Source organism: Dermochelys coriacea, chromosome 10 (assembly GCF_009764565.3).
Source record: "Dermochelys coriacea isolate rDerCor1 chromosome 10, rDerCor1.pri.v4, whole genome shotgun sequence".
NCBI classification, from domain to species: Eukaryota; Metazoa; Chordata; order Testudines; family Dermochelyidae; genus Dermochelys; species Dermochelys coriacea.
The window spans coordinates 4,103,898-4,124,899 of record NC_050077.1 but is presented as its reverse complement, the minus strand read 5'-3'; the positions used below and the strand labels follow the sequence as shown (position 1 = coordinate 4,124,899).

General features: G+C 48.1%; 1 protein-coding gene across 3 annotated transcripts in view; it reads left to right on the top strand.

The window, feature by feature from the left end:
• Positions 1 to 14,684: 14,684 nt before the first annotated feature.
• Positions 14,685 to 21,002, top strand: part of SLC9A3R2 (SLC9A3 regulator 2) — a 102,664-nt gene continuing 96,346 nt past the window's right edge. Inside the window, exon 1 of one of the 3 annotated variants that reach the window (XM_038419363.2) lies at positions 14,685 to 15,374. In XM_038419363.2, coding sequence (XP_038275291.1) covers positions 15,165 to 15,374 — 210 coding nt within the window. In that variant the 5' untranslated portion in view covers positions 14,685 to 15,164. The remainder of the gene's footprint in view (positions 15,375 to 21,002) is intronic. The other 2 variants (XM_038419362.2, XM_038419361.2) reach the window with 2 other exon arrangements.

Below are 21,002 nucleotides of genomic sequence, written 5' to 3'. Positions count from 1 at the left end.
AAGGGCCTGGGGCTCCCCTCTTCTACCGCCCTGGCCCTTTAAATAGCCATCGGAGCCCCCACTACCCCAGGGTTCCGGGGGCTATTTAAAGGGCCCACGGCTCCCCTGCTTCTACTGCCCCGGTCCTTTAAATAGCTGCCGGAGCCCTGGAGTAGCAGCAGCCCGGGCGGTAGAAGCAGGGGAGCCCCGGGCTCTTTAAATAGCCACTGGAGCCCTGCAGCCGCTACCCCTGGGATCCAGCAGCGGGGCTCTGGAGGCAATTTAAAGGGCCTGGGGCTCCAGTCACTGCTGGGAGCCCCAGGCCCTTTAAATTGCCCCTTGGGGAAGCCGGGCTGCCCCAATACGGTGCACCGGCTCTTGCCGGTATGCCATACCGGGGCGTACCGGCTTACTTTCACCTCTGGGACTGTCCCTATAAAATCGGGACATCTGGTCACCCTGGTTGAGGGTATGTTCCTGGGGAGGTGAAGAGTGATGAACAGGTCTTCTCTGTTGATCCGATGCCTTGACTGACCGGGTTACATTGTCCCCTCTATATGACAGCTCAGTGTTGCTGCGGGACTGCTGCTATGGAACTGTACATTTAATTAATTGTTAGGCCACTTAGCGCTCTCTGTATGAGCATCTGTTATGCTTTAAATCTAAAGAAATGTAACCAAAGGGCAAGATTCTCAAAAGTGCTCAACTCCCCTTGAGAGCTATGAGGAATTCCCAAAGTGGGGAAATTCCCAACCTCCCCCTTGAGAGCAATGGGAGCTGCTGGTGTCTAAACGACTTCTGAGCAACTTGGGAAATCTGGCTGCTTGCATGGGAACTGTTGGACACTGAGCTGCTTTGAAACTCGGGTGCTCTGATAGGTTTCCCTAGGCTCTTATGAGGGCTGAGAACTCTGGAGTGAAGTCTTGGGGGTGAAAGGAAGGATGGGGCTTGGGTTGACTATTTTAATTTGAGACAAGGAAGGTGAGGCAATTCCTCTTATTGACCCACCTTCTGTTGCTGGAAGCGCTTTCAAGGCCCAGAGCCCTTCTTCTCTGTTTTACACAGTGTTGGTTTTGGCATATTTTTAGATATTGTCTTCTCCCTCCCCCAAAATAACAGGAACTCAGTCTCCATCTTTGCCTCAGTTGGTGGGGATGGCTAGAAAAGCTGCAGAGAAACTGCAGCCTTGCATTCAGTAAATCTCTACCAACTCCCTAGGCAATAGTGTGCTCCTCTCACTCGCTCGTTGCGCGAGGGGCACTGCTAGATTTGATTTCAGAATTGAATCTGCAGCCTATTTCCTCAATGCAGTTTTTAACGGCAAACAGAGAGTGCCTCTGACTACTGTAGCCTTGCAGAAAACAGGCTCTTGCTCTTTTGGAAGCTTGCTCAATTGCCGTCTTGCTGCCCTTTTACGTAAGGAAGAATTGCAGCTGAGCTCTAGCAGAGGCTTTGACACAATCGTGTAGAAAAGCGCTCATCGGAGCTGTCCGCACTGAGATGGTTTTCCATTGCAGCAGAATATTTTCCACAAGGACAGACCCTGTGATATTTATTTTTGCCAGTTGTTTCACAAAAGCAAATGTGCTCCGGTCCATGCCCCTGCTCAAATATTGTAAAGGCTGTTCAGAGGCACTCCTGTCTGGTTAAGAATCATGGGCCTGATTCTGATGACACAAGCACTGTGTTAGGGTCTGGAATTGGAGCCAGTCAGAAAACTGCTCTGTTAAAAGTCTTTTGTTGACAGATGCAATTTTGTTGAAATTGAAATGATTCACGGGACTGTTGACTTTGACGAAACTTGACAGGAAAATGTCAGACCATTTTGGTTGGAATATAATTTTGATTAGTTTTGTTTTGACTTTAATATTTTAAATATTAACCTAAACATTGTATTCTATCAATACAGAAAAGTCCCAATAAAATGATGGCCAAAATGTTTTGATGGTCTCAAATGGAATTATTTGGACATTTTGTTTCCTGGGAAAGCTTGTTCAAAGTTGGAACAAAAAGCCAACATTTCAAATTCCCCCTTCTCCCCACCCCAGCTTGGAATTGTCAGCAGAATTTCTAGCTCCTAACCAGTGGGATTATTAAAGCAAATAATGCTGTTTTGGAGACTGTCGCCCTTTGTATTGACAGTACACAAGGCTGTCTTTGTGTATTGCATTTGCTGCTGTGTTTGAAACCAGCTCACCTGTCATTCCCACCTCCCTGGCCTTTGTGCTAGTGCCACTGTAAATAAATCGGCTCCGCTTCAGGAGGCGACCAGCTCTGCCCTCTGTTTCACCAACCCAAAATGAGCCCCTTTGAACCCATCAGCGATTGGCAATCCAAGGCCCCAGCAGGACATTCTTTGTATTTAGGGCCATGTTGTGTTTTCCACTTATTCACCCCAAAGTGAATGAGACTACTTGTGTAGTGAGGGGATCACAATCAAATAACCAAGTATCTCTTCATTTCCCTCTCAATTGTCACATCAGTCTGTCCTCTATCCTCCCAGTTCATATCCTCTCTATTTGGGAATGGATCCCAGTGCTCTTTGGGGATTTTAACTGAGTATTGTCAGTTGGCGAAAGTCTTAAACTTACCCGGATGGGGAAGTTCTATTGAACTGTTCAACAAAATGAGAACTAGGCTCTCTACAGACTATTTGAACAATGTCTGGGCATACTAACCTCTCTGCATCCATCCTATAGGTTGGTTTAAATAGCCCACAGAAAGGATAGCCTCTATAGATTTCTATAAAGTTTGAGTTGATTCTATAGAACCCTATTTTCATATCCATTCAGTTCTATAGGACCTTCCCAGAGGTAAAGGCGGAAAGCTTTACAGAACTTGTGTAACAGTTTGAATGAAACTGAAGGGCTGTGAAAATTATCGGTGGCATTCTGCTCTCTGGCACATCAGCAGAAGCCCATTCAAGTCCACAAGGTTCCATCTTCTGTTACGTTTTCCATCTGTTTTTTTTTTTCCCCCTTGCCAGAGCAGAAGCTGCTGTAGTGAAATCCACAGGTAAGCGAGAGCCCGAACCTGCCTAGGAGGATCTGGCCCAGGGAGCACGCTTGTGAGAGAGCAAGGTAGACTTATTCAAAGCCAGCTTTGCACTCCCCTGCTCCTGGATTGGCTGCTCTAATTTACTCCAGACATGAGGGGCCGAGAGGACACCTGGAAGTCCCCAGGGAAGCCCCAGTGCTGCTCCATTACCCCAGCCATACTTCCACAGCTGCTGGCATAGGGAGCAACATTGGCACGGTCTCAGTGCCTCTGGAGGGTCTCTGTGCAGTGGGGGATCCACCAAGGCTGGCTATGGCAGCACAAGAGCTGCCTCACTTTTTGGCAGGGCAGAATCTGGCCTCTGATGTTCGTGGACAGGCTTTAATCCCATTCACCAATGTACAACTGCATCTCCACTCCCAGTGGCTGCTTTCTGATGTCCTCAGGTCGCTAGGTTCTGAATTCACCCCAACAAGCACCTGCCAGCTATGGGTTTCACCGGCAAAGAGAAAATCAAGGCCAAAGAGGAAAAGACTGAGAAGGATCCAAGATGAGTTGGGCGGATCCCTGTTATCTGCTGCTTCCACCTTATACCCTTCCTGAGTCTCTCTTATTTATTTCTGCCATTTCTTTATTCAGACCAATACATTCCCTAGGCTCCATGCGGCTCCCACCTGCTGGACTGGGAGCAGGGCCTCTGTGCTGTTTCTTTTCCTTACAAGAGAGGAAACCGCTCTTGTAAAGATCAGCATTAATGAATGTCGACTTTCTTGTTGGGTGACAGCCGGCTGCCCTCCCTGCAGGAATTGCGCTGGAGTGTTCCGGCACTGGGAGTTCCCGCACTCCCCTCTGCAACTGGTATTTCCGCAGACGTGTTGACCTGGGTGGGTTTTTTTTTTGTTTTTCATTGTTGCCCTGGGGATTAATTCTCTCAGCACTGGCTGCCCAGTTTCTGATCTGGGGCCCAGCTTCTGCTCTCAGCTATACCAATTTAGGTCCCAATTCAGCAAAATGTGTGCTGAACTTCAAGCACCTGCTGAAATGGATCCAAATTCTGCTCTCGCTTGCACTGTGTGTCTGACTTGCCAGGATCAAAGTGTAATAATCATTTCTAGCATCCGTGGCAGACATGGGAATGGAACCCAGGAGTCCTGGCTCTAACCACTCAATACTGATACTCCCTTAGTAGCTTGCTTAGTAGTTTTCCTTGCCTCTCTTCCTTGGGCTTCTTTGGTGTTGCTCTTGAGCTTTCTCCTTTTCCATCTCTTCCCCATTCTGGACCAGTTCCTAAGTGAGGCAAACCATCCCTGAAATCAATGGGAGTTTTACCTAAGAACTGAGTGGAAATAACGGGCTCAGTTTTGCATCCCTTATTCACACTGAGTAGCAATGATGAAAGAAGTCCCATTAAGTTTAATGGGATTACTTGTACAAGTGCTACTCCGAGTGAGTATGGGTCACTGCACTTTGAGAAGCAGTATGATCCACGCTAAACTGGGCCACAGGAGCTCTGTTCCTGGCTTGGCTGTTGGGAGACCTGATGCAAGTCACTGCACCTGTGCCTCAGTTTCCCCACCTGTAAAATGGGACTGTGATACAGGCCTCGTTTGTAAAGTGCTTTGAGATCTATGGCTGAAGAGCTGTTATAAGGAGTCCAGGATCCGGTCCCACACCAGCTTTTGGGCCCAGCAGATGGCAGTGTGTAGTAACGTTTCCGTGCTCCATATACACAATATGCAGCCCAGCAAGACACAGACCCTTTGGCCCAAAGACAACAGACGATGAAAACATGGCCTGCTTTTATTCTAAAAATCACCCTGATGGCCGGGAATCGAGCTGCTAGAGAAGGTTTGAGCAGGAGGCCCAAGGCTAAGCAGGGATAAACCCTCTCAGGAGTTTAGGGCCTTTTTCCAGGTCTGGGCCTTTTTGTGTGACCAGCAATAACAAACAAATGATTGCAGCATTAGGCCAGCTTCAGTCCTCCCTCACGCTCAAGCCTCTCAAATCACCAGCCCCTATCAAAGGGACAGCACTACTACCTCCTAGGCTCTCCGCCTGGCTTCTAGACAGAGAAACTTTTCCAAAGTGCACAGCCCCATCCACCGAGGTGAAGAAGCCAGACCTAGCTATGCTTTAACTGCACCTGCCTCAGATCAGAGCTGTCCCAGAGGGGGCTCTAGCAGGACTTCACCACAAGCACCCCACAAGGCTGTCTGGCCCCAAATCTTCCTGCTTCAGGGACCAATGGCACATGGCTGCTGCTGGGGCCCCTCTTGTGGGCACCCTTCCCCTTGCAGCTCAGCATGCTGCAGATTTGTGCAGATTTCAGCACACATGAAGCCACAGCTAGGGCCTCAGTCCATGTCATGGAGGGTGATACTGGATAGAGATGACTCAGCCGGCAAGCAATCAAGTCCAAAATACTTGCCTCAATTGCACCTGGCCACCTTGTTGACTTCAGTGTGACTAAGAGGCGAACTTGCTGCCTGGATACTGACAGAGGAGTACAATGAATAAAAGAATTCAGATGGGGGGGGAATAGATGTTGGGTACAACCCTGATCATTCCTTGCACACCCAAACTTCCAGTGACCTCCGTGGTTAGAGTTGGGCCTCCCAGCTTCTCTTCCCAACTCTGCTGCTGGGACTTAACTGCCTCCCGGTGTTTTGGCTGTAGTGGCACTGAACCTTTCCTTCTGGAGTGCATGAGAGGCATGCCGTGGGGTTGTGACAAGGACTGAGTGACATGAGCTTGCCCTGAGAGCCCTCTTTGGGTTCCTTGGAGTATAAAATGGATGGGCTAGGGCAGCCATTCCTGCAGTCATTTGGGCCAGGATCCTGAAAGACATTTAGCTCCTAACTTCCACTGAAATCCACAGTAATTAGCTGCCTGAACACTTCTTGAGGATTTGGAATATTTTGGCCTCTTTGCCAGGCTGCTAATTCCAGTGGAGCTAATGGGATTCTGCACAACAAGTGAAAGAAAGAGCCATGTTTCCGATCATTAGCCTGGGGTTGTGATTTCTCTCCAGGGACCCATGGATCTGGGCTCAGCGGGTGGGGTGGGGACAGAAGGAGTAGGTAGGTAGGTTGCTTGGTTGGTTGTTCCAGCGACTGTTAGGGAAAAAAATGAGGATGGAAAGCTGGAGAAGTGAAATGCAGGATTCTTCCTGCTGTGCATGGCTCATTTTCACATGCGCCTTTCAAAAAGATAATGCCCAGATCCATGGACATTTGATAGGAATGATTCTCTACTTGCCTGCAAATTTATGGAGCACATCTCACAAGGGAGAGGCTGTAAAACGGGCATGGAAGTGGCAGCATCCACCAACCAATGCCCAAACACTGGCGCTGTCCAAAGGACCAACCCTTTGGGTCTGATTTTTCACGGGTGTACAAAATGCACCTCTGATTTATATGCCCGCTTACCTTGACGGTACCCGGACAATAGGGAGCTTGCAAAGGCCCATACCCAGGTTGCGTGCACAATCATGGCAACTGTATGTGCAAATTAGGTACAGAAACACATTTACATTTGCACACCTGTCCTTTAGATTAGAACACAAGGCCTGCAAAATTTGCATCCTGTGTGTTCCCCAGTTGACCCCAAACAAAACTCTCTCTGGGTCGGTAGGGAGCCACTCCGTAGACTGGAATACTTGTGGCACCTTAGAGACTAACAAATTTATTTGAGCATAAGCTTTTGTGAGCTACAGCTCACTTCATCTCATGAAAGCTTATGCTCAAATAAATTTGTTAGTCTCTAAGGTGCCACAAGTCCTCCTTTTCTTTTTGCGAATACAGACTAACACGGCTGCTACTCTGAAACTCCGTAGACTAAGTACCTGCAATCCATTGACTGTTGTAGGGAGTTTACCATGCAGCCAGGCTGACAGGGATGGGCCCTTTTAGGAATTCCCCCTGGCTGAGTTGTGCTGGAACTGTTGCAGCTGTATGAGCTACAGGTTGGAACTAAAAGAAAAGGAGGACTTGTGGCACCTTAGAGATAACAAATTTATTTGAGCATAAGCTTTCGTGAGCTACAGCTCACTTCATCGGATGCATTCGGTGGAAAATACAGTGGGGAGATTTATATACACACACAGAGAACATGAAACAATGGGTTTTATCATGCGCACTGTAAGGAGAGTGATCACTTAAGATGAGGTATTACCAGCAGGAAGGTGGGGTGGGGGGGAAGGAGGAAAGTTGGAACAGGAGACTGGGAATCAGGTTACCAGCCTCTGTATCTGGCTGACATTTACCTGTGAAATGAGGTAAGAATCTCTACCTCCCTCACTGAGATGCTACAGGCTTAATTCATTAACTTTACAAAGCATTTTGTAACGCTTGGGAGTTGCAGAGTAATTCTTCCTGAGGCTGTTTCTTGCATTCACTCACCCTGAGCTGAGAGATTCGGCGCCTGTGCTTTCCTCCCTGACTTTGATTGTATTCGTCAGTCCCACATCATTCCCAGGGTAGGCAGACAGGTTGGCTGTAATCAATACGCCCTAACGTTTTTGGAATCTACGGAACAATGAGCAAACATACTAGGAGTCTGGCATTGGCTCAGGGAGGAAATTGGGTCAAACAAAACTTCACATAATCTCTGATTTAGGGGAAAAAACTGAGGCATGAACTTAACTGGCCTCCAGTAAGAAGCCTGTCTCGACTATCTTTGGAAATTTCCATACCCAGGTGCCCCTCCCCCCTGTGTAAGTAGAATTGTATGGGAAAAATTGTTGGAGACAAGAAAAGGAGTACTTGTGGTACCTTAGAGACTAACAAATTTATCTGAGCGTACGCTTTTGCTGTAGCTCACGAAAGCGTATGCTCAAATAAATTTGTTAGTCTCTAAGATGCCACAAGTACTCCTTTTCTTTTTTGCGAATACAGACTAACACGGCTGCTACTCTGAAACCTGTTGGAGACGGGGAGACTAAAAATTGCCTCCCGAGTAAGTTTCTCTTCACACCACAGGTCTGCAAATAGTGTGTGTTCTAGCTCAGCGGAGTGTTTCCACTCCAAAGATGTACCTGAAGGTTAAGTGAGAGAGTGCATGGTAGATTACAAATACTAGAACAAGTGCTCCCTGTATAACTGAAGGACAAAGGATCATCTCCCATGCCTGCTTGGAGTGCTGGGTTTGTTTTGGCTGCAATTTCTTTGCATTGAGAGACTTCCATCCTAACTTCCAGAGCAGGTCTCCTGATGCAGCGTGGATGAATGTGATAACTGTAACAAGTGTGAAGTTACTAGGAAACCTGAGCAATGACTCTGCTTAACAAACCACCTGGAGGGTGTGCAAGGGCAGTTGAGGTTGTGGGGTGAGAACAGGGGATGAGGCGCTGAAATGTAACAGAATCCTGGGCCAGTCACTTAACCTCTCTGTGATGCCTGAACCCCACTCCCGAAGCTCTGACCATAAGATCCCATTGTCAATCAGTCGCCCAACCATGCAGCAGTCAATGCTATCCCTGGCCAGGGCCTTTCTTGAACAGAGGCTAGCAGTTACGTTTACCTCAATGGTGGGGTTGTGATGTGCTCAGATGAAAGACTGAATCCAGCAACTGACCTACCTTTTTACCTCCTCTGGGAGCTGAAGCCAGGTCCCAGTAGCTGAGCGGCCAGTGGAATTTATCCACCAGGCCGTGGAAAATCCCCACTGCAGCTCAGCGTCCCACCAAGCCCTCTCTGAGCTTCAGTTTCATGTCCGCTACTTTGACCAGTTGTGTGGTGTGTGTGGTTTTTTGTTTTGTTCTGCATTGCTTTTTTTGTGTTTGTTTTTTTGGTAGCAATCTGGGAAGAAGGGGCTTAAGTAAATGAAAGACAAGCAGAGACAAAGATGAGGGTAAGGTCAGGAGCCTGGAAGACAAATGAGGAATGAATTCTATTGTATTTCATGGACAGATGCCATTCCTCAGTTAGGTTTAGATGACTTCTCAACATGGCCTGAGTCACACAATCCCCCTCCCCATGCCACTGCGTACAGCCTGGCAGTGACATCTCTGAGGGCAAGTGGCAGGCTCCTTTTGCTCTCCATCAGGCTGTCTGTTGGCATGCTGCTAGATGACAAGGGGCAGTGGAGTGATCAGACTATGTGCTGGGGCAGGTCAGATTGTGTGGGCTGTGGGGACCCTGCATGGAGCAAGGTGGGCTAGGCTGGTAAAGCAGGTGCACAGCTGTCTAAAAGGGCACAGCACTGCTACACAACAGCAAGTGAAGAGGAGTCTTGTGCCTACTGGGAGCTGCAGCAGGCGTGTGGGAAGGACATTCTCCATCCTGGCATTTCAGCCAGGCCTCCAAGTCTTGCAAAGATTACCATGGGCAACGCATGGTCTGGACCCTGCATTCATATCTCCTCTAAAGGCAACACAGCACAACCCCCGCCCTCCCCAGCTACCATGCTGGAGCATTGGTTAGATACAACCCCTAAGGGAAGAGCATCACTATTTTCTCCAGCAAAGAGCTGAGAGAAGGCATGTCCAGGGCTGGGGATTCTGGTCCCAACTTGGCCTCTTCACTTTTTGATGCCTCGTTTTCCCCATCCTTTGACTGTCATGTATTTAGATTACAAACTCAGGGCGGGGGGGGGGTACTGCTTCTGTGTTTGTACAGCACCTAACACAATAAGGCCCAAACCATGATGCCACCATAATAAAAAGATTGAGCAGGTTTGCACCTGCTTAGCTTGTGAAACAGAAGGCGCTCACAGCCTCAGGCAGCCTGTCTAAATCCACGCCGCGCTTTAAAAATATATAATGCACACACCTAACCCTTCTTCTACGCATTATTCGATCTCTATAAATCTAACCCGGAACATGTCTACAACTTAATATTGCCTCCCATCCAGCTCGAGAAGAAAAGAGACGGTGTGCATTTTATGAGCTCTCTTCTCATTGCACAGGTTCCTCCTGCAGCAGAAATAAATCAATGGCCTTTCTCCACATGCTGAAATCCCCCTGAGGCTTTTGCATTCTCAAAGTTGTCTTAATCAGGTCAGCCACAGCCTGAGTTAGGGTAAAAAGAGAGACATGATTAAACATTGCTCCCAGGCTCCTCCTAAAACTGACAGCTGAGCTGAGTGGGGTTAAAAGATTTAATACTCCTATATACAGCAGCAAGAGGGTCATCCATGTTATTCTGACCAAGGTTGTACAAGTGGGTTCAAGAACATGAAGCATGGTTTCATAGCAGCAGCCGTGTTAGTCTGTATTCGCAAAAAGAAAAGGAGTACTTGTGGCACCTTAGAGACTAACAAATTTATTAGAGCATAAGCTTTCGTGAGCTACAGCTCACTTTGAAGTGAGCTGTAGCTCACGAAAAGCTTATGCTCTAATAAATTTGTTAGTCTCTAAGGTGCCACAAGTACTCCTTTTCTTTTAACATGAAGCAGTGACTCTTCTTAGAACCCGAGGACAGTGTGCACGGTTTCCTCTAGGCTGGCCCACTGCCCTAGAGGTGTACCAGCACGACCGTCACCAGCGCCAGGGGTAGCAAAGTCAAGAACGCCTCTTGATCTTTCCATCAGATGTCAACTGTGACTCCAGTGCATTGTACATCAACACCTGAAAACAGGACAGGAAAACATGGAACTAGCTGGGAAATTTAAAATGGACAAACATTGGCCAGAGCAAAATTACAATGGAGGACACAGTGACCTGTGCATGGGGAAAACCAGCACCCTGTCCTCAGGAATCCCCGTTCAACCACTGCTGAGATGCAGTTTGGTGTTTAACGAAGGTGAGCCGTGTTTACACATACAGGGGTGTAGGTGATGCCCAGCTTTGGGGTTGGGAAGGAATTGAATTGAGGGGCATATTGGCACTTCGGACCTTTTGATTTCTGTAAACATCAGCCCTTCCTGCCTTTGTCTGTATTTCCTACCCCCACGCAGAAAAATAATGCTGCTTAGCATTTATAGAATACTCTTCATCCATAGATAGTAAACCTTACCTGCTTTCTCTGCTTTGCACTCCCTATTTAAAGAGGAGGCTACTCAGAGATTTAGTGATTTGCCCAATATCAGAGCAAATCTAGGGAGAACTAGATCTTAGGCCTCTTGATTCCCATTGGACCTCTTTGGGAGAAGATGGACACAAGGCGGTTGTGCAAGAACTTTTATTTCTACCAGTGTAAGTATAAAAAGAAGGCAAAGGATAGGGAATGCATTATCAACTTTTTTCAGGCAATCTTCTGTTTTAAGAGACCATCCTTAACTACTCTCAAATACATATTCCTACTCTACCTTTTTTAGAAAACCATTAAGCCACTGATTTTTGCTGGTCCCTGGAGCAGTAGTTTAAGGCAGGCTATGCTGTATACTCTGTAGGAATCCCTGACCATTACACACAAGGAAGCCTATCCAGCAATTGGAGTATCTTCAAGTGTCAGGCTTTTTATCCTGGATGTACAGTGTATTAATTATGCAATATTCTAAAACCTAATGCAAACAAAGTTTAGCACATGAGTAAAAGTCTATGTAAGTGCTTAATGAATTGTAATAAATGAATAATAAATCAATCTATTTGCTTTGAAGCAGATGTCAAATAAAACTAGCTCCAAATTCTGCTAAGCTAAAAAGCATAAATCTACTATAAACTTCCCCCTTCTCCCTCCCTCAAATGAGACTTAAATATTTACCCAAATCAAAGAACCTAGAAATTAAAATGCAGAACTCACGCTGTTCAATGGCTATTGAGTTCTAATTGTGGCTCTGTTATATTCAGTTCACTGAAGGCAGCAATTCCAATAGGTTCTTGTGGGGGGTTTTGTGTGGAGGTGGGACAGGGGGGAATGTAAAATGGGTTTGAAATCCAGCTACTACCCCTAAGCACATTGTAAGATCTTCTTGAGCCTGAAGCCATTACTTTCTCTACAGTGTTAAGATGGTCAATGATGCAGGAATGATTTCAGGCTTTTTCCAGCTCCATTATAGAAACATGAACCTTTCCCACCAATCACAGCACAGGATGCACCAACACTTGATACACCTGTATTCCAAACAGATGTTACTTGCAGGCTGAAGAATCCTCCCCTGCAGATTAGAGTTTAACAGGGCAGAAGAAAAGGGACACTCAGGGAACAGGTGAACACCTGGAACATTCCTAAATGCAAGGAGGGAGTGATGGGCCCCAATCTAGCAAGGTATTTAAGCAGATGCTTAACTTCAAGCATATGAAGTCAGTGGAACTATGCAGTTAGGTACACGAATAAATAGTTGGCTGAATTGGGCTCTTAGCCAAGTCCTCAATTCACAAGAAATTCTTCCTCCCTATGCTACCTGCACCCAGCCTGTACTCGCAAAAACAAAAGGAGTACTTGCGGCACCTTAGAGACTAACAAATTTATTTGAGCATAAGCTTTCGTGAGCTACAGCTCACTTCATCGGATGCATCCGATGCAGCTCATGAAAGCTTATGCTCAAATAAATTTGTTAGTCTCTAAGGTACCACAAGTACTCCTTTTGTTTTTGCAAATACAGACTAACACGGATACTACTCTGAAACCAGCCTGTAATAGCAGCAGCAGCCAGTAAAATGAGATCTGCAAGAAGGTGCCTCGCATTATGGGTAATGTCCCTGATCTAGAAACACTACAGAAAGGAAGTGGCACAGAAACAGAGGTGGGTCCTACAAGTGTACTCATGGGAGTATTCCCTACTTGTGCAAGTAGTGAGCAGGGATGGCTAACGTGAGGATGGGGCTCCTATATAGCTGTTAAGGTTACGTACCAGCAGCTGTTTTTCAGAACCTGTGGCTCAGGTATTGGTCGGGTTGTTTGATGACAGCACATCATCACTCCAGAGAGAGGCTCAGGGAAGTCCTCAGGTAACACAGCAAATAAAGTAATCCTAAAGTTTCCAGACTCTCTCTGGCCTGCTTTTACATCATCCCAAGGCTTTGTGCAAACAGGCAGAGATAGATTCTTCTGCAGAGCAGCAGCTAACTACAGAGCAGCAAGGTCTGATGACAGCTGGCATATTGCCAGAGGTCTGAGGCACTTCACAGGTTAAAATTCTCACCACAAAGACACCACAAATAGAGCGATGATGGGCTGATCACAGAGCTTGGGAACTGAAATCAGTTGCACTTGTTTCCTTTCAGGCTGATGGCATCAGGGAACCTCAATTTAAGGAAATTATGTGCCTACCATAGACTTGATCAGAACCATATTCATTGCCACATTATTTCCTCTTACAGTTGCAGCAAGATCTTAAGTCAGATATGAGATCTGGACTGGCAGTCTTAATATAGAATAATAATGTAATCTATTCCTAGATAGACACTTTCCTTGCATCTATGCATCTCTTTATCTTTCTACTGCTAGGCCCCTCATCACTGTAGTATCTGTTCCAGTTCCTTGAAGGTATTTGGGCTATTACTTGCACTAAAATCAATGGAAGTTAGGAGCCTAAATACCTTTGAGGAACTGGGTCTGAATGCCTATGAAGAAATCTGACTTATCTCAATGATAGACAAATAAATAGGCACTGGGAAAGAGATGCTCTAGTATAAGACCAGAAAGAAACTTCAGCTGCACCTGCTTTCAAGCCTTGGACTTGTTCAGCACCATCTCATGAAACAGAACATGCCAGCCTCCCAGTCCTGCAGGATCTTTTAAATAAACTACAGCCATTGGCCCCTTTCTATGTGTGAAGTTGAGTGCAGAGACCAGCCATTTGGGGATAAGGTGCTGTTGCATCTCATGGGGGGCAAATACCAGCCTTAGCTTGGAATGGACTGGGGAGCTCTTTCCTGGAGAAGACCAGGCAGAGTCCTTTGTTGGCTGTTTTTAAGACCTGATCCAACAACTCCCACTAAAGTCCATGGGAAATCACCCTACAAGTCCATTATTTTAGTTACTTATTCACCATCACCTCATGCTTTCTGGCCTTGGCTACCCCTATCCTCCCATTCTTTGTACAGCTAGCTTACTGGACCATTCTTGCCCTTATGTCTGATTTCATCCCTGAGCTCTGGAATTGCATTGAAACCAGCTGGCTTCCCTCTTGGATATGTTTAACTGGTTCTGGATGGCACTTTGACACCTGGCGACAGGCACCTGGCAAAGGGCTGGAATGAAATAAAGACTAGTTTTGATCACGCCCTTCACAAAGTGGTTTTCACCAAGACTCAGTGAGTAGCTGGGCCCCTGGCGTGATCAGCAAAGAACTCACTAGGTTTTGGAAAGAGGGTGATCCAGCCAGACCTCCCTGCACCCCTATTTTACACAGTGCCACCCAGAGGATTCAGGGTGCCTGGGGCAAAGCAATTTCACGGCCCCCTTCCATAAAAAAAAGTTGCAATGCTATTGTATTCTGTGGGGCCCTGGGGCAAATTGCCCACTTGCCCTCCCTCCCCCTCCGCCGGGCGGCCCTGATTTTACATCACCCAGGCGGGGACCTACCAGTGGTGTTCTGGTGCCCCCCTCCCTGATGTCCCACACTATGATTTGGGGGGGCACGGGACTAGCACCAATTTACACAGAGACCACAAAGAGCATGAGACAGACAGGACAGCTTTCCCCCGCCCTGAGCTCTATGCTGGATTGTGGTTGGATTATTTTTTTGGTGGGGAGCCTACATGACCCCCCTTCCCACACACTCCCACCCCCGCCAGCTCTGGAAGGTTCCGGGTTGCATCAGGGAGAGGTGCAATGGTCACATCTGGCCTCCAAGCTCTTCCCTCGGCTGTAATGTCCCTTGGAGCCGTAAGCAGCGGGGAGGAGGCGCTGCAGCCCCAGTAACAGCGGCAGGGTCCGGAGCAGTCAGAGCCGCGGGCGGCAGCAGCAGCTCCGGTTCGGCAGCCGAGTCGGTGCGCCGCAGGGGCGCACGGGGGCTGGTGCAGGGGACCCCAGAGGCGGGCGGAGGACGCAGCATGGCCCCGCTCGGCGGCGGCAGCAGGAGCAGCCCCAGCCCGGCCGCCGCCTCCGCTCCTCGCCGCCTGGCTCCTGCCTCGGCGCTTCTCCGCGCCTAAGGGGCCCCGTCTCGCCAGGTGCCCGGGCCGGAGAGAGGCGCCGGCAGGGAGCGCGCCGGCCGCCCCGGGGCTGCGGCCACTTGTTGATCCAGCCGGGATCGCGCTGACCCTCGGTCCTGCGCCTCCAGCGGCCGCGCTCCGGGCTCGGCGCCCGGGCACCGACCTTGCCCCCGGGGAGCTCCCCCGGCGCGCGGCTGGAAGGGCCCCAGCCATGGCCAAGGACCAGCTGAAGCCCCGGCTCTGCCACATGATCAAGGGGGAGAGCGGCTACGGCTTCCACCTGCACGGCGAGAAGGGCAAGAGCGGCCAGTTCATCCGCAAAGTGGAGCCCGGCTCCCCGGCCGAGGCGGCGGCGCTGCGGGCTGGGGACCGGGTGGTGGAGGTGAACGGGGTCAACGTGGAGAAGGAGACGCACCACCAGGTCTGCAGGGCTGCCGGGGGGCTCCCGCCATGGGTCGGTCGGTCGGTCTGTCTGGGGCGGGGGTGCTGGGAAAAGGGGGTTCCCTGTGGATGCCCTGTCTGTGGGTGGGTGCTGGGAAAGGGGGGTTCCTGAGGACGGTCTGTCTGTGGGTGGGTGCCAGGGCAGGGGGGTTCCCTGTGGATGCTCTGTCTGTGGGTGGGTGCTGGGAAAGGGGGGTTCCTGAGGACGGTCTGTCTGGGGGTGGGTGCCAGGGCAGGGGGGTTCGCTGTGGATGCCCTGTCTGTGGGTGGGTGCTGGGAAAGGGGGGTTCCTGAGGACGGTCTGTCTGTGGGTGGGTGCCAGGGCAGGGGGGTTCCCTGTGGATGCTCTGTCTGTGGGTGGGTGCTGGGAAAGGGGGGTTCCTGAGGACGGTCTGTCTGGGGGTGGGTGCCAGGGCAGGGGGGTTCCCTGTGGATGCTCTGTCTGTGGGTGGATGCTGGCGCAGGGGGGGTGCCCATGGGCAGTCTCTCTGTCCGTCTATGGGTGAGTGCCAGGGCAGGTGGGTTCCCAGTGGATGCCCTGTCTGTGGGTGGGTGCTGGGAAAGGGGGTACCTGAGGACAGTCTGTCCATCTGTAGGTGGATGCATGGGCAGGGGGGTTCCCTGTGGACAGTTTGTTTGTATGTAGGAATTGGGGATGGTCTGTTTGTCCATGGGTGGATGCTGGGGTAGTGGGCTGCAAGTGGACAGATGGTCTGTCTGTGGGTGCTGGGGCAGGGTCTAACTCATATTGGATCCCTCTGTCTGTCTGACTCCAGAGCTGGAATAAGAGGTACCGCCAGGTGACAGTTAATCTGAGGCTGAGCAGACCAGATGTTTGCAGTGGGTTTCAGCTGGAGGTTGGGAGTGGGGAAGCCCGAGTGACATGGAAAGTTTTTGTTAATAATCTTTAGCACCTGCTTTTCATCTGCTGTGTCTGTGTCGCCTGCTGGTGGAATGAGGTGCCCTGATGTTGGGTCATTAACTTGTTTCCTGTAATTCCTATGGTTCACATGACCCCTGCTGCCCCCACTCTTTATGTATTTATATTCAGAGAGGTTAAAGTCAGGAAAGTTCTATCAAGTCACATCTATCCCATCCCCTGCCAGTGCAGGATTGTTCCCTACAATATATTTCCTAGTGTTGTGTCCAGTCTAGCAACAAGGCTTTTTTATTTAGCTGTAAAACGCAGAGCCTATACTAGCAGCTTTGAATTGGGCCGCCCATGTGTTGTTTTTCTTCTGGAGATCTGTCAGTGTCCGTTTTGGGCACTAAAACTTATTTACGATAAGACTCTGGGTCATTTTCCCATTCTCTGCTGGATTTCCCAGGCACGTTTCCAAGTGAAGCTAGCGTGATGGAAAGAGGGTCTCTCTTTGGGTGATCGTTCCTGTACCACAGGGTGGATAGAGTAATTCACACGGAGATAAGCAGTTTATTGGGGGCAAGATCCCAGTTGGGACAGGGACCAGAACTCTAACCCTGCTGAGACTTTTCTTGACCCTTCAAATGGAGCACGGAGCCTGCTACATATGCCTGAAACCTCCTTATTTTATCCTGCTCTCCCGGCTCCTTGGAAGATGTCTGCAGGAATGTGCTAAAGTTGGGGGGAGGAGATCGGAGAAGCTAGGAGGGTGATCGTCTCTCTGAATGTTTGTTTAAAAGCTTCCCTTTGCCAAATGACCAGCAGTAGATAGTGCAGTAAAATAGGTTCTCACACAGTTCTCTATCCAGCAACAAGAAAAGGAGTACTTGTGGCACCTTAGAGACTAACAAATTTATTAGAGCATAAGCTTTCGTGAGCTACAGCTCACTTCATCGGATGCATTTGGTGGAAAAAAAAAAAACTTTTTTTTTCCACCAAATGCATCCGATGAAGTGAGCTGTAGCTCACGAAAGCTTATGCTCTAATAAATTTGTTAGTCTCTAAGGTGCCACAAGTACTCCTTTTCTTTTTGCGAATACAGACTAACACGGCTGCTACTCTGAAACCTGTCACTATCCAGCAACATTATCTTACCATGCTGGGGCATCTGGTATACCCCTGTAAGTTTCAGCAACAGCAGTTTGTTATAGCATGGTTGGTCTTGTCTGTATGGACGACATCTAACTGTGCAATAATCATGTTACGTCCCTGCCAAGACCAGGCAAGGTTGGAAAGAGCAAAGGGTGTTATGACATGGGCAGGGCATTGCTGTGACATAGTCAGCCATTGAGTTGTAGGTGAACAGATTCCAGCAGAAAGTAGCTTCTGAGGATAGGACAAGATGCAATAGACTTAAACTGCAGCAAGGGCGGTTTAGGTTGGACATTAGGAAAAAACTTCCTGTCAGGGTAGATGAGCAGTGGAATAAATTATCCATGGATGTTGTGGAATCTCCGACATTGGAGGTTTTTAAGAGGAGGTTGGACAAGCCCCTGTCGGGGTGGTCTAGATAATACTGAGTACTGCCTTGAGTGCAGGGGACTGAACTAGAAGACCTCTCAAGGTCCTTTCCCGTCCTACGATTCTGTGATTCTGAGCATGGTACTGGGAATCGCGTGACCTGGGTTCTATTTCTAACTCTGCCACTGACTTGCTTTTTGACCATGGGCAAGCCACTTCTCCTTGCTGTGCTTCCGTTATGCCCTGTGCAGTCAGTAATGCTTACTGACCTGTGTAAAGTGCCTTGGCATCTACTGTTGCAAAGACTATGCAAATATTCACGATAATTATTATTATCACATAATTTATACTTGCACTCACTACAAAGTACTTTGGAAAAATAATGGCCAGAAACAAGCAGCTTCTAGCCTGAATTGGAGATCTCTTTGCATTTCAATAGCATGGTGCTTTCGAGTCCCATTGGGGCAGCTGTTTTGCCTATCTGCATAGTAGTTTTCAGGACACTGCAGGGTTGAATATTTTAGTAGCTTAGAGCATATGGCAGGTGCCTCCTGTAATAATTTCTACGGGCCGCGTGGTGATCTGTCGTCTGCATGCTTCATGGAACCAACAGCACTTTGGAAGTAGTGGGTCTCAGTTTTTAGTTGCCGACAGTGGGTCCTAAAGATGTGGAATGACTGACTGATTTGCTGAGAGATACAGAGCCATCCCCAGTCCTGGTGCAAGCTGTGGTAACGCCATTAAAGTGCTATGTAAATGAGACCCAGCCAGGATGTGGCTCTTATTGTTTGGTCGTTAATTAAGTCAATGCTGTGGACCTGAGCACCCTCTGCAAAAGTTAACACTTGCCCCTCCAGTTATATTTGGAATGGAGTCAGGGTATATCTATTACTCTGTTCTAATTGCTGGGTGGATGAGGGTGTTCTTATTACATATAGAGCTGTGTTTTGCTCCAGAAAATTGTCAAGACTTTGTATACTAAAATCTGATGTGATGATGAAAGCTGATTCAACATTGCTGAGGCATCAATTTCATGTATGAAATGTGTGGGCTTTTTGGTTGCGTAGGTCAAGTGAAACTAGAGACATTTCATCCTCTCCATGTTTTCTTCTAAGCAAGACATAATTAACCTCTGGAACTCACTGCTACAGGGTATTACTAACGCAGATAGCTTAGTATGTTCAAAGAAGGATTCAACATTTATATGAACCGAGTTAGCATCTGCAGTCACATTAGCTGGGATGGCATTACAAAGGGCTGGGCTGCCAATCCTCATGCTTCAAAACAATACGCTGGTAATATTCTGGTGGTCAGGAGAAAACTTCCTCCATGACAAATTGCTGAAAAGCTATGTACAATGTGAGAGTGTTACACCATATGTATCGGACATTGGCTTCTGTTGATGACAGGATATTGGATTTGGTGAACGGTTGGTCTGATCCTGCTTGGCTTTTCCTGTTCTCTTAGGGACATCAGCCTTGGAGCTAATAACAGGTTTATGCCTACAACTGAAACAGACAATAGCAAAGAGCCTTTTGCAAAGGAGGGTTCCCCTGTTTGTTTATAATTTTGTTGCAAGCTCAGGAAGCAGAAGCTGATCATGTTTGATTGTATTTATTTGTTCCGCCATTGTTTTTCTAACTGTAGACTAAAGCAAGCAGAAAGAGCAAACATAGGAAGTAGATTCAAGGTGCTTTGCTCCTGTCTTCATTGAAAAATTGCAGCCTGCTTCCCAGTGTTTGTGGGACGGGCAACTTAACATGTGCTCGCTCTGCTGTGTTGTCTCACACAGGTTAAAATCCTAGTGTAGACAAGGCAAGTTGTAGTTGTAACACCTGATAATTGGTTCACCCTAGGTGTCCTCTTGCCCCTGCCCCCTTAGCTAACACCGGCCATGCTAATATGGGCAGAGAGAGGAACCTCCTAGATCAGGGATACTCAATTATTTTTTGAAAAGGTCAAAATTTCTTGTTCAAGGTACAGTCAAGGTCCAGACGCCAGAGAAACATTTTTCACACCACAATAACAATAACGATAATAAGTAAATAAATGAAAAGATTTTATGGTCCGTTCAAAAGTGTCTGGCTTTCCGGATGTGGCCTGCAGTCCACCTATTGACTCCCCCTCTCCTCGGTGTTCAGATCCCAGGTTGAGGTTGCAGTGGTGTCAGCTGGAATAGCCTCTTTTGAGTTGTAAACTGAGGAATCCTTGAAAAAGGGACATAGTGGCACTGTGCAATGTCATTTTAACAGGGCCAGGTTATAGCTGCCCTTCTACAAGAATGGGTTAAGTGTGGTGGAGGTTGCCAAGGCAAACATTACCATTGGAGCCCTGGTAAGCCTGCATCACTACACCTCCTTGGGAGCCTTTTCAGCCTTTCTGTTCATTGCAGTGGCACTTCAAGACGTTAATGAAGGTTGCATAAGTACACAGATGCATAAGGCAAGTCTGTCTGTTAGGCCTTCTATAAGGCACGTGCATAGACTGTGGACATGGAGCGATTGCTTTCAATCCTCACGCTGCTAGCCCATCTTCCTTGGGGGTGGGTTATAGGGGTGGCTGCCTGTGAATGTTGCCCTTGACACCGGGAACAGCTGTTTGGCCCGGCACGTAATGATGAGCAGAAGTGAGAAGATATTTGTCTTCCTGAATTTTCACGTGCTCTCTAATTAAAATGATGCTGAGGCAGACATGAGGTCTGTGAGAAGGTTGAATCCTCTCCCCGAGGAAGGGGTGAGAGCCCCGTTGCTTGAGATGTTTAAATCTAGACTGGGCAAAGTTCTAGAAACTGTGTTATAGGGAACAATCCCAACTAGGTCTCAGGGAGAGAAACTAGTAGAACTAATAAGTCGCTTACATTTTTAACATCTGTAGTGTTGCTCTTCACTACACTCATGTGAGGTAGGTAACTATTATAACCCTAGTTTTACAGATAAGGGAATGGGAGTGCAGTGCTTTGCCCAAGTCCCCCTAGACAGTCAGTGTCAGAGCCTAGATTAGAAACCAGAGGACTTGGATTGTAGTCCCCTGTTGTCTACTAGACCAGTTTATAGATTTCTTTTGGAAGCAGTTGTCTGGTGGGGCTCAGATTTTCAAGGTGAAAGGCACGGTGGGACAGAGTGGCTACTGAGCTTTTGAAGGTCACGTGGAACCTTTCACCACAAGGTCCTTGGTTCCCGTCTAATCCCGGTTGGGAATGTGGGGAGGTGACTGCCCAAGTAATGG